The sequence below is a fragment of the Haliotis asinina genome, chromosome 7 (assembly GCF_037392515.1).
Source record: "Haliotis asinina isolate JCU_RB_2024 chromosome 7, JCU_Hal_asi_v2, whole genome shotgun sequence".
NCBI lineage: Eukaryota > Metazoa > Mollusca > Gastropoda > Lepetellida > Haliotidae > Haliotis > Haliotis asinina.
This window is the reverse complement of record NC_090286.1, coordinates 16,232,386-16,246,068: the sequence shown is the minus strand read 5'-3', so window position 1 is coordinate 16,246,068 and position 13,683 is coordinate 16,232,386. Positions and strand designations below refer to the sequence as shown.

Here is a 13,683-nt window from a genome sequence, read left to right as displayed (position 1 = left end):
TAACAGAGATTTATAGCTTTTTATGATGGCATGTTCATGGAAGAGAGTTCCACAGGTCTTGGCTGGCAAAGGAGAAGGCTCAATCAGACAGTTGGTTTGGAAAGGGGGTTGGGGTGAGGAGAGAATTACAGGAGGATTGGAGACTGATGGGGTACATACACAGAGATGAGTTGGTTGAGATAGTCGGGAAAGTTATCATTGTAGAGATAGTGATGAGTTAGAATGAGGATTTTGAAGGAAATTCTTGCTGAGCTAGTGTAGAAAGTGTAGAGATGGTGTGGTATGGTCATGTCGAGGAGTGTAGGTGATACATTCTGGCAGCAGAATTTTGGATTCTTTGTAGTTTCTGGATCGATTTAGTGGAGAGGTTGTCAAATAGTGCATTACAGTTGTTGAGGTGAGTGACAAGACAGTGCATCAGAAGTTTATGGGTGTCAGTATCGAGACAGTGGCAGATATTGTACATGTTGTAGTGGCAGGCTCTCCTGATGGAAGTGATGTGTGCATCCATGGACATGTTGTAATCAAGGATGACACCAAGATTGCTGGCACTCTGATGTTGAGACATCTGTGTTATGACACATTTAAATGGATTATTAGAATATTTCTATTTCGCTAAAAATGTCACAAAATTGTCATACAAGCTTTCAAAATAGGAGCTTTTTTAAAAAAAAATCATTCATCTTTTTCTTCCTGCTGTAGATGGAACGCCAGATACAGATGCAAAACCAGATGCGAGAGCGAATGATGGCCATGCAGATTGCGAGAGCACGGGACATGTTTGCCTGGTTTGGTTCCTTTTATGCACTGGCTTCTCTTGGAATGATTGCAGGGTTTGTATGAAATAGATGCGCTCAAATTATTTGTCTTGTATTCTCCATGGAAGTGAAAAACCTTGTGCCATTTTAATTCAGATGTTTTGATCTTTGATTGAATTCCTGTAAATGTGTTGTTTTACCTTATCCTGAATTATACTAAGTGCCCATCTTATTTCCAAATGGTAGTGGAAACTCCAGTGCCACTATTTCCCAATAACAGAAAAACATTAAACCCAATCGCACCACCAGCTTTCTGTGCGCACTGAAAGCATGTGACATTGCTGGTGACTCATTACAGTCTCAATTTCTTGCCAAGAGGGTGGTTGGGAAAGCTTTTACAGTCCCCTACACCAAGCCAAAATCTTTAAGATCAACCCTTTTTAACAATTTTGTTGCTTAGATTACATTCTTCTAACCATTATGTTTCATCCTATATTTTATTTATCAATTTTGGCATAATTCTTTTACACACTTTGATACAGAGTTTGACTTAAAATGCACTCCATGCGCCTGTGTGCATTCGTCTTTTCTGGAAATATTTTTGGTGTTTCCTTGTCAACAAGTTTGACTTCGACTTAATTTGGTGGTAGTGCTCCTTCCTGGAGCAGAACTTAAAATCTGTCAGTACTCTCCTTTCACTTTGCCATGCACTCATTAAAACATTTTCATAATCATAACTTTTACACATATTCATTAAGAGTATTTTGCCTTTGCAGGGGATATTGATGACTTTGTCTTATTTTCATAATATGAGGTTCTGTGATTTATGCAGTTTGCATGTTTCAGCTCAGAATCCCAATCTGAATGGGTGATCTTTTTTAATTTATCTTCCCTGTACTAATTCACTAGGTGCACTGATCTGGACAGTCCAATCTTAAACTGACAGCTCATGTCATAATGATTCCTGGAAATACCTTGGATAGCCATGTTGCAAAATTGAATCGTGAAGTGAGTCGATGGAATCAGCTGATCGTTTTCAGGTCAAGTTATTGCATTTTGTTGGCGTTTAACAATCATTAATTTAAGTTTGACACTAGATGTCTGAATAACACACTTTTAAACATTCAGTGTATTTTCATTGTATTTGTACTTGAATCTCTTTTGTATTATGGCTGACTCAGCTGCATTCATGTAATTCAGTGTGGCAGTGCATCAAATATGAAAGTCTTGTGCAAGGTGTGAATTTTGTGGAGCTGTACATAGTGGGATTTATGACAACACAGATACTAGTATTTAGCAGGTACATAGAGAAGTGAGAAACAATGGTTAAGAAATTGTAATAGAGCAGTAATGGACGAATTATGTCAATCATTACCTACCAATGGTCAAATATGACTAAAGGTGGACCTAATTGAAATCTACTTCTTTATATCTGGATGAGGTTGTGGTGCATGAAATATGTAATGACTGTATCTGACAGTGCATGGATAAATGGTGGATAGATATTGGATGTTGATTGTGGTAGGCAGCCTCTATCACTGAGAAAGCTTGTGACTCATGCACCCAAGTCCTGTTTCTGCCACATTATGTAATTAGGCAGGTGTGATACTTATACACATGACATGTTTTTTGTCTGTGGGTTGCAAACTACATCCATTTTTCTCGGATGACTGGATCTGATGGAAACTGGTGCAAACTCTTGTCAGTTTCAAGTCCTGCTTTGTACTTGAACGAATGACAGTTTCCAGCCACACAGTAGTTCACCATCTCTACTCACACGAGTTTTGATTCTATCGAATGCAAATTCACAGAACATGTATTTACAAAACCCACCATCTCTATATACATTCTTTATGGATAACAACTTCTTCTGGTGTATATGATTTTGTTTGACAATGGTACATGAGGCTGAAGATTTTATGGATATCAACTTCTTTATATGAGAACACAACGTTTCGGAGTTAATGCTTACTCCTTCATCACCTGATCACATGAAAATCTACTGGTATATAGTTGAAAAGTTATCAGGGCAAGTGACTTTACATGTGCCACTGTACCAAGATACACTAGCGAAGTTATTTCCACCCCTGGGCCCTGTTTCACAAAACTCCTGTAAGCCTAAGATCTCGTAACTTTTCTCGTAACATCCGTAGCTCCTGTGTTACAGTATAGGAGGTACAGTGGTTACAAGATCTTAGGCTTACGAGAGTTTTGTGAAAGGGTCCCCTGATCCAGAGAGTAAAAGGTTAAGAGATACACTGGCACTTTCTGAAACCATACTAAAAGTCAAGGCATCAATCTTCTCATAGTCAGGTCAGGTTTAGAGCTTAACCTTTTAAAGCACAAGCCAAGGACTGCTACTGACTTTTTAAGCTAAGTGCTAAATGAAATTTCATTAAACAAAAACCCTAAAAATACTAGCCGAATCAATAACCTGTATGCTTCACAACCGTAACTAGATGTGTGAAATGAAGACACAAGTCATCTGTCAAGTCTAAACTTTAAACTGATACTATTAACATTTTATATGTCTGTCTGTCATGTCTCACTCTCACTGGACTGTTAAAAAACCTACATTAATTAGTGTTCACCAGCCTAATAATTTACTTTGATTAATACATTGTATCTTTGTTTGGCTGTATTATTGAGTTTTAAAGAAATTTGTTATAAGAGTTTTTGTGTTTTAAGAAATTATTTCCGTATTGCAAAATCTTTACTGTTTTGTTAGTGACAACCGAGAGTTTGTTGCTTCGACGGGATGTTTAATGAGAATCCATGAGATCACAAGTTACATGCTGACATATGGCGGGTACACAACAACCCGTGACGTCATTCACATGCCTACATCAGGGGAGGTTACTCTGATGTGCTTAACATTACATCCCCCTTTCCTATATAACTTTGACAAAGGGAAAAGTTATTTGCCATATTTAAGTCTCTTTGGCACACACAAGTCTTGAAACTAACCTTTGATGCAATACAAATTCTAACTTCAAAGTCACAACTTTGATATGCACTTGTTCTGAGGTGCTTAAAATTTAAATGTCATTGTTAAGCTCGACATGAAAGAACATGTAAATTTAAAAGTCACAAGTTGAGCTTTTTGGGTGGCACTACACATCTGTCGGATCTGGTCTTCAGTGGTGAAGAAGGCGATGTTGAAAGCTGCTGTGCTTTCACTGAAGCATCGGCATTGTTGAAGCATTGTTGTGATGCAGGCGGCTCTGGATCAGCAAGTGCTGGCATGGGTGCCAACTGCTGTCGATTTCTTCTATAGCGACCTGCTGGGGTGTCGATGACATACAACCTAGGGTAGTGTGACTGATGAGCAATCATGCCATGACCAAGAGTCCTCGAATAGACTGTCTGTCCTGGGTCAAGCTGACATAGGTCTCTTGCTTGGTGTCGCTTCTGGTCTGCTTTGATAAGCTGGTCTTTTAACCTCAACTTGCTGACATCTGGTAGTTGTGGGTTGAGTAGCTCCGGAAGTACAGGAACTGTTGTACGTAGATGCCATCCCATAAGAAGTTCTGCTGGACTTTAACCGTTCTGTTGGGGCGTCGTCCGGTAGGATAAGAGTGCTAGATAGGGATCCTTTTCATTCTTCAGCAGAAGTTTGACAGTCTTCACCGCTCTTTCTGCTTCTCCATTGCTTGGAGCAAAGGTAGGACTGCTTGTTACATGAGTGAATCCGTACCCCTTTGAGAATTCGTCAAAGTAATTGCTCGAGAACTGTGGTCCATTGTCGGACATGACTATTTCTGGAATACCGTGTCTGGCGAAAAGATGCATCACTACATCCGAGCCTGTAGTTTGAGGTAGTTTGGCTATCTCAATGTATCTTAAATAGTAGTCAATAACTAATAGGTAGTCTGTCTTCTGTAGATGGAAAAGGTCCATTGCAATCTTCTGACAAGGACAATCTGGTAGACGTGATGCCAAGAGGGGTTCAGGACGATTTACCCTTTCCTTGATGCACCCCGTGCAATTTTCTACTAACGCACATATTTGCTAAGACAGTCCAGGCCACCAGACCGACTGTTTCGCCCGTTCTCGGCACTTGACTACGCCTTGATGTCCCTTGTGCAACTGGTCTAGCATGTCGAGACGCATCGAAATGGGGATGACTAATCTGTTGCCTCTGAGAAGAAGTCCATTTTCAACGGTTAATTCATGTCTGAAGGGGTAGAACTGTTTGATAGCTCCAGGCAGTTTTCTCTGGTCAGGCCATTCTTGTTGACAGAGTCTCATCACTTCTTTGCAGACTTCATCCTGTTGGAGTTCACTGCACAGTTCATCGAGACGCTTTTCTGATTCTGGAATCGTCTAGGTGACTTGTTTCACATATGCATCAACTTCCTGACTGAGCTCCTGCTCTGACTTCAAGGCTGTTGACTTTAAAGGTGCACGAGAGAGTGTATCCGCGACAACAAGGGTTTTTCCGGGTACGTAGTTGACAGAGTAGCGATATCTCATCAACCTCATTCGGAACCGCTGTACTCGTGGTGGCAACAAGTCAAGATCCTTGGATCCCAGCAATGCTACCAATGGTTTATGGTCTGTCTCGATGATGAAGTCCAGTCCGATCAGGTAGGTTGAGAACTTTTCACATGCCCATGTTGTAGCTAAAGCTTCCTTTTCCACTTGGGCATACCTCTCTTCTGTCACTGTGAGTGATCTTGATGCGTAAGCAACTGGTCTCCAAGCTTTGTCATGTAGCTGAAGAAGTACTGCTCCCAGATCAAATGATGACGCATCAGCGGATACCTTGGTGGCTTTCGATGCATCATAGTGAGCCAGGACTTTTGTAGAACTTATCTCTTCCTTGATCTGTCGGAATGCTTCCTGTTGTGGTTTATCCCAGCACCATGCAGAGTCGGCCCTGAGTAGATCTCTTATTGGCTTGGACTTCTCTGCTATTTTTGGTGAGAATTTTCCAAGGAAGTTGACCATTCCAAAGAAATGACGAACCTCTACAATAGAAGAAGGCTCTGGCATGTCATTAATAGCTTTGACTTTATGAGGGTCAGCTCTGATACCTGATTCATCAATGATGAAACCCAGGAACTTAATCTGAGTTTGAGCAAATTCACATTTGTCAAAGTTTAAAGTCACTCCTGCAGCCTGCACTTTCTCGAACACAGCTTTGAGCCGTGTGTTATGCTCCTCTATGGTTTGGCCTGCAATTAGGATGTCATCCATCTGACACGTCTTTCCTGGGATTCCATGTAGGATTTGGGTCATCTGTCTTTGAAATACTTCAGGGGCTGACCAAATGGCAATCTGTTCAAGCAGTACCGCCCAAGCAGTGTGATGAAAATGGTGAGATGGGATGATTCTTTGGCTAGAGGGACTTGGTAAAATCCTGAGTTGGCATCCAGTTTAGTGAAGTACTTGGCGCCTGCCAATTGTCCCAAAGTCTCATCTATTGATGGGAGAGGATGATTTTCACGGAGTACATTCTCATTTAATTTTGTCAGGTCCACGCAAATTCGCACTTTGTTACCTGGCTTGGGTATGACCACCATGCCTGCACACCACTCTGTTGGCTTTGATATTGGAGAGATGACCCCCAAGCCCTCCATTCTCGTCAATTCTTCCTTGACTTGTTGCATCAGGGGAAGTGCTATTCGTCTTGGAGTGGACAGCACGAAAGGTATCGCATCAGACGTTAGTTCAATGTTGTATTCCTGATGAGTATTACCCAGGCCTGTGAATAGTTTAGGATAGGAAAGTTTGAATTCCTCTTTCTCTTCCACACATACAGCGTCTAGCCTGGCATCCTTAGTGATCAGACCCAGTGCCTCAATTTGCTGGTCGCCCTAACAACGGGACATGCACTTCTGAGTTTTCGACTACGTAGACCCTCTGCTGAGTCTGTCTGTCCTCCCACCGAAGATCTGCATCGAATCGCCCACAGACTTTCATTCTGTATTCACCGACTCCTGTTACTTTCTGTCTGAATCTTGGAGAGAAACCTGAGATGCCAATTTCCTGAAGTCAGACAACGGCAGAAGTGTAACATCTGCTCCGCAGTCAATCTTGAACTGTACCAAACATCCAGATACTTGAATATTTACAAGCCATGGCTTACCTGAATCTTCCTTGATAGTGTTTATCACGGAGTCAACTGGTTCGCTGACAACAGACCCCAGAAATTCTCCATCTTCTCGAGATTCTGTAACCTCTTGAGCTCTTGCCTTCCGACAAACTTTGGCCCAGTGACCTTTCTTGTGACATATGTTACATTTAGTCTCCTTAGCTGGACATTTTGCTTTCGAATGACTTGTCTCTCCACATCTGTGGCAAAGTTGAGCTTGAGGTTTATTTGGTTTGGCACATTTCTTCCGAGGTGCATGCTTGCATGGTTTATCTTTCTGTTTCACCATTTCTACTTGCGCCGAAGCGAAGCCATTTCTCAAAACCTCTTGTTGTTTTTGGACAGACTCTGACTGACGAGCTTGGGTTATAGCTGACTGGAGTGTCAATCTTGAATCTAACTGGAGCTCGAGACTGAGTTTTTCATCCCTTAGCCCCACAACAACTCTATCTCTTATCATCTCATCCTTTAAAGCTTGATACTGACAATGTTCAGCTAGTGCGTACAGTGATGTGATGAATGAATCTACTGACTCTCCCACTTCCTGTTTTCTGCTGTTAAATTTGGCTTTCTCGAATATCACATTTCTTTTGACCACAAAGAAGGATTGAAATTTCTCTACTGCTTTGCTGTAATCTTTAGAGTCCCTTTCAGACAGGTTGAATGATGAGAGAATGTCTTCTGATTCTTGACCCATTGAGTAAATCAGAGTGCTTACTTGATATTCGTCACTCTCGTCACATTCTGTTCTGAAACGTTTAAACCTTCTGTACCATTGCTCCCACTGACAAGGATTCCTAAAATCAAACTTTTCTGGTGGTTGTATTTGAAATAGCGCCGCCATGTTGTTTTGACCTTGACTGACCTCTGTTACGATTTTCACTGTAAAAGTTCACTTTTATACAATATCAATGCGATAAAAGTCTTAAGTTCACAGAATGTAATTCAGGTATTTGGTTCAAGGTGGTATTTCAGAACAAAATCACCTTTCTTTCGCCTCAGACTAAACAATCCATATTGCAGTCGTGCACACCGATCTCTCCTGGGCTTCGAAGTTTTCGAAGTTATCCTAGTTTCCGTTCACTAATAGTTTAGGAGTTTACAGTGCACACACACTTGTTTTTGTAATCCCAGGTCTCCACAGCCGCTGTTTCACTTCTGACACCATGTTTTGTTAGTTACAACCGAGAGTTTGTTGCTTCGATGGGATGTTTAATGAGAATCCATGAGATCACAAGTCACATGCTGACATATGGCGGGTACACAACAACCCGTGACGTCATTCACATGCCTACATCAGGAGAGGTTACTCTGATGTGCTTAACATTACATTTACTATGATTGTGAAGCTGTTTTAATTCAGAAATTATGACACCTACTAACTGAACTGCTTGAATCAATTTGTATATTTCTTGCACATTGTGCACCATTATTATACAGTCTGTAGTATCTTCATTTAATTGGTTTCTGATTTCAATATTCAGTTCTTTTGCCATTTTTTCTGGGTCTTCAATTAACACATAACCCCTACACTGCCTACCGCTTTACTAGATTTCTCAACATGACCACCATCAGTTCTCTTTTTGTCAGGACTTATCCCAGATTCCTCACCACTTTCCTCTTCACACATCTGTTTTAAGTACTTTGAGACCACAGATACCTGGACTCCAAAAATGTCAAAAGTTAAATAAAAGATTGAATGTTTTAATGTAGAAATTTTGGGCTAATAGAAATCGGCCTTGAACTTGCACTCCAGCCACTTTCACCTCTAGATCTACATATTTTCAGTAATGATTCGAAGTCTAACTTGCCCCAGTGCCATCACTAGACATGCCCATGTCTCACTTATTCCTTAGCACGATCCACATTATCCTTACTGTGTTCCCTACAACACTTTTCTGTCATGAAAGCACCCAATGATTTTTATACAAGTATGTCATTCATGCGTGCACCACGACACCAATGTCTGACGTCAACAACCGTTTTCAGTTCGAACCATATCGGCTCATTCCACACAACATGGTATCTAGTAGATTACAGAATTGGGCGATTGTACCAAATGGTATCGGGGGCCATTCGGCAACCGTCAGTAGATTGAAAGCACGAGACACCAAGTCTACCCGTAACATTCGTAATTGTCCGTAACCTATTCGACTCTTTCCGTTCATTTCCGTGATGTCACAGGAATGACTAGCTAACAATGTGGATGTAGCTCAGTCGGTTAGCAGTCAGGCTAACAATCTGAAGGTCACGGGTTCGCGTCCGACGGGTTCTCACAAACTAGTTGCCTATCTCAGTGACGTGAGCTGCGGTTGAGAACGTCCTTACGAGAGACTGTGGTGCTCCTCAAAACATAATGTAAACATTGTCCATCAAAAAGTGTCACCTATTTTCGTTACATCACTATCTACCTGCAAATGTCCATCCATAATTTTAAAATTAAAGTAAATAATAAATATGAAATAAGTTCAGTTTTGTTATCTGTTGAGTCCCAGATAAGAGGGAAGGACAAAGACACTGTTGAACATCAACCATATTGTGGTAGCTGTCATATATATGAAGGGAGAGCACTTTCAGTGCTGTTATAGTTACCGTATTATTCTCGATAAACAACTAACGTAACATCTTTCCTTTTTTAAAGAAATAGAGAAGATGCAATACTGGAAAAGTCTGTTGAAAATTTACTTCAGAATAATAACATCAGTTTGGTGAGAAAGGTGACCATGCATAGTAGCCTTTGTATTCCTTGGACATCAGTTGGCTTTGGCATGTCAATTATTGCTTAAATTTTGCAAGGATCCGGTTTCAGTCCATCTGAAGACAAGAGATGTCCTATGAAGGCAACTTTTTTGTGTGTGAAGTACGAGTTTGTCTCGGTTGAGACGAATGTCCTTTGAGCGACACTGTTCCAACAACTTGATGAGACATTCGTCATGGTTGCATATAGCTTCCTCCATAGTATCACCTTCCCCAATCACAAGTATGTCATCGGTGATCCGGAAAGTCCTTTCAAGACCACAGAATGCCTGATCTGTACGATACTGAAAGATCTCAGGAGCAGGTGAGATTCCAAATGGAAGTCGAAGCCAATGGTACTGACCAAATGGAGTTCCAAACGTTGTTAAAAAGCTAGAGTCCTCATCCAGGGCCACATGCCAGAAACCATGTTGCAGGTCACATTTAGAGAAAACCTTTGCCTTGGAGATGTCAGGAAGAAGGTCATCAATCACAGGCAGGGGATAGTGACTCCTCTTTAGAGCAGTATTGAGAGGCTTTGGATCAATGCATATCCTCAACCAACCTGAGGGTTTCTTGACAAGAACTACCCTTCTCTTCAAGATCATGAAGTTCATCTTTTAACTTCTGTTTCATTGAGTGTGGCATCCTGCGTAGTGCCTGCATCACTGGAGTAACTTGAATGATCAATTTCTAGTTTCTGTTCTTCCAATAGTCCCATGGTTGCATCACTGAACACATCTTGGTACTTTTCGAGAATGTCTGTCTTTGAAACATAGTCTCCTATCATTGTAGTCTGGAGAATATTTTCAGATTTGACTTTGAGAAACTCCATATTTTAAACATTGTGAGAACCAATCAACAGAGTTCTAGTGTCTGCTACAACCACAAACTTTACTTGGTAACATCTAGACTTCTTGGGGTTTGTGAGTTAGACAAGGTAGACACACTTTCCGCAGGAATGATAGTCTTGTTGTACATGCGTAGCTTGATATTGGAGTCTTCAAGCTTGGTATTCGCAGGTAAGTCAGACTTGAGGTAACATTGCAAGTTGCCCCTCAGTCAGTCTGAAACTTTTTGAGAGAGCCATCCACTTCAAGATGAATGAAGATTTTGTCTTTGTACTCTCCTACACTGTTAACAGATTCTACTAGATCCAACGTCATTACTTCTTCATCTGAAGTGTAACTGAGCTGTTTTACATGTTTAGACTTTCCTTTCGATGTAGGTTTTACTTTGCACTGTTTAGAGAAGTGAGACATCTTACCGCAGTTGTGACATTTCTTGCCAAAAGCTGGTAAAGAATCCCTGTTGCGTGCATGCTTAGTACCACAGGTTTAGGTTTCAGCGACTTCTGTTTTGTGGAACGTTCTTGTGAATTTCTTCTTTTCCACACATGGCACGAAGTTGAGCAGATGTTGACTCGGATGCTCTAATAACATCAATACACATTTTTTGAGACAGAGATGATTCCTGTAAAAGTTTTCTTCTTACAGTTTTGTCTCTAATGCGGCATACAATCCAGTCACGGATAAGTTCATAGTGTAGATCTCAAAATTCAAATGACTGAGCAAGAGCTCAAAGCTGGGTAGCATATGTGTCAGTGTTCTCGTGTTCCTGTTGAGTGCGGTTGTTGAACATGTAGCATTCATAAATTACATTTGTCTCTCCAAGACAGTGTCGTTCCATCAAATTGAGAATGCAGTCAATGTTATGTTTTGATTCAGCATCTGGAAATATTAGACCATTGTAGATCTCAAGTGCATCAGAGCCCACACATGTAATAAAAGTTGCTGCTCTATACTTGTGGTCCTGTTCTTGTGTTCTCGCTACAATTTCAATCGAGTCCCATAATTGTCTCCATTTTTCCAGTTACTGCTGAGATTTCCTCGTATTTCTAACTTGGGAGGTAATGGCACATTACTGTTGAAGACTGGCAAGCTTTGTGCATTTTGAGAGTTAGTTGGAGTAGAGCCACCTGATGCTGAAGAGAGTTCTTCAGTTTCCAACATATTGGAGAATTTACAGCCCGTGTCAATCAATAAAGATGTTGAAAAACACTACCTTTTCTAACTTTGAGTTGTGTGTAGTCTTTCGGAAGTTTTACGGTATTCCAGTAGATTGAGTGTTTGATGATACATGTATCAGATAATCAAGGCGTTATGCACACAAAGCATCATCATAGAATATCAAGCACAAACGTTTAGAAAGTTCCAGCAACTCGTATATCTGTTGCAGAGTTCAAGAATGTCAGTTTGTGATGATTCACGTTGAGAAGTTTTTTGAGACAAAATGGCGGGCGAGCATGAAAACCACAAGAGTGTCAGTACGAGACGTTGAGCGGCTATTCTTTAGTATTCACAGTTCAGAAGTTAAGTTGAAGTTCAGAAGTTGAGTCCCAGATAGTCCAGGACAAGGACACTGTTGACCTTCAACCGCATGTATTGTGGTAGCCACCACATATATGAAGGGGAGAGCACTCTCAATGCTGTTATAGTTACCGTAGCACTCTCGATAAACAACTTTCGAAACAATTTGCGTCCAAGTGCTGTAACGTTAAAATAGTTCAGGGTGAAAGTGTGCTTTACATGGTGATAGAGCGAACTATATTTCTTTTCTTATATGCCATATTTAATACTTACCTGCGATCAGTGTAAGTCACACAAAAAAGAATGATGTTGTGGAAGACACAAATGTACCATCCATGTTCCGGGCTAAAATATCAGGCTGTTCTACTGATGTGTCCGATTTCCCTATGTTAAGGCACACACTTCCCATGAAACAAACGAGAACACGTTTCAACATAGTTCACGTTCACTTCAAACATCTTTTCTTTAATATTTCAAATACATTTGTGATTTTCATAACCCAACGGGGCGACATTATGGTTGCAATTTTAGTTCTAACATACTTTTAATCAGTACATCTGGGTCAAGGTGCCATACCACGAATGTTGACACGGGACTGTCGAGTCAACATGAGGTGTGCTTTCTCTCAAAAAAGTTGATGGTAATATTTCCACCAGATATATTTGCTGACTGGAGCAACTGTACACCATGAAATGGAGTGCTAACTGAGTTACTTGCACTGTATGAAACTTCAGTTTGTTGTGACAACTGACTCGAATCGGTCTGGGGTGAGGTAACCTGACGTGAAGCAACGTGATCATGTGAAGAAAATGGCGGAGGCAGTGCATTAGCAGGCGTGTTGTTGGACTTGAGTAGATCTGTATTACTGACAGGCCTTTGCTGAGCAACTGAGGGTGTTGTTTTGTAACTTTTTAATGACTGTTCGTTCCTGTGACCAGTAACTGACATGATTCCCAGCGCACCAACACCGGCCCCGGACAACTTAATAAGTGCTGTAGCGCGGACACAGTGGTTTGTGTACGTTTATGATAAACATGCTGCTTTGGAGATTGTTGACATCATTGTTTTAAGGGTATCATCTCCCATGAGTTAATGGGGATACCAATGATCTGTGGTACGCTTTGATAAAGGATGCTGAAAGAAAGAAGCATTTCATGGATTTCTTTCTTCAAGGTATACAGACAGAGGCTTTGATCGGGACAGTTCGCATCCTTTGTCTCGTACATCCATAGCTGTTTAGACTTTTCGCGGCTGTCAATGCCATGATGCGTTTTGTCAGACTCATTGTATGCTATACGGTAATATTTAGCCCCAGTATCATCTTTTGACAACACAAAAGAACCATGGCACATATCCTGAAGACCTTCAACTCCACGACGGCCAAAATGAAGGCTTACTTTGAACAAGACTTTTATGACCGGACTGATGGTGGATTGATTCGAGAGTGTGGCACTTGAATACAGTTTGTCTATATCTCCATGTGAAATGGCCTCGCTCGCTTCATCTCTTTGACAAGTCCAATGAAAACATGGTTTGACGTCATAAATTCTTTGTCATGCATATAATGTTTATTTGAGGCTTGAATGGGAGGGATGTGATGTGCCTATTTATAGCAGCACGGATGGAAGTCATAGCAGATACTCTTTTGCAGCTTTAGTCCGGACTTCCTCATAAAATCTTCGTAAATTGGAGTTTAGTTCTTGAACCGAACGCATCTCAA

At 41.0% G+C, this 13,683-nt stretch overlaps 1 protein-coding gene across 2 annotated transcripts in view; it reads left to right on the top strand.

The window, feature by feature from the left end:
- Positions 1 to 13,683, top strand: part of LOC137291213 (plasminogen receptor (KT)-like) — a 43,950-nt gene that overhangs the window by 16,114 nt on the left and 14,153 nt on the right. For both annotated transcript variants that reach the window (XM_067822503.1, XM_067822504.1), the window contains exon 3: positions 703 to 833. In XM_067822503.1, coding sequence (XP_067678604.1) covers positions 703 to 833 — 131 coding nt within the window. The remainder of the gene's footprint in view (positions 1 to 702; positions 834 to 13,683) is intronic.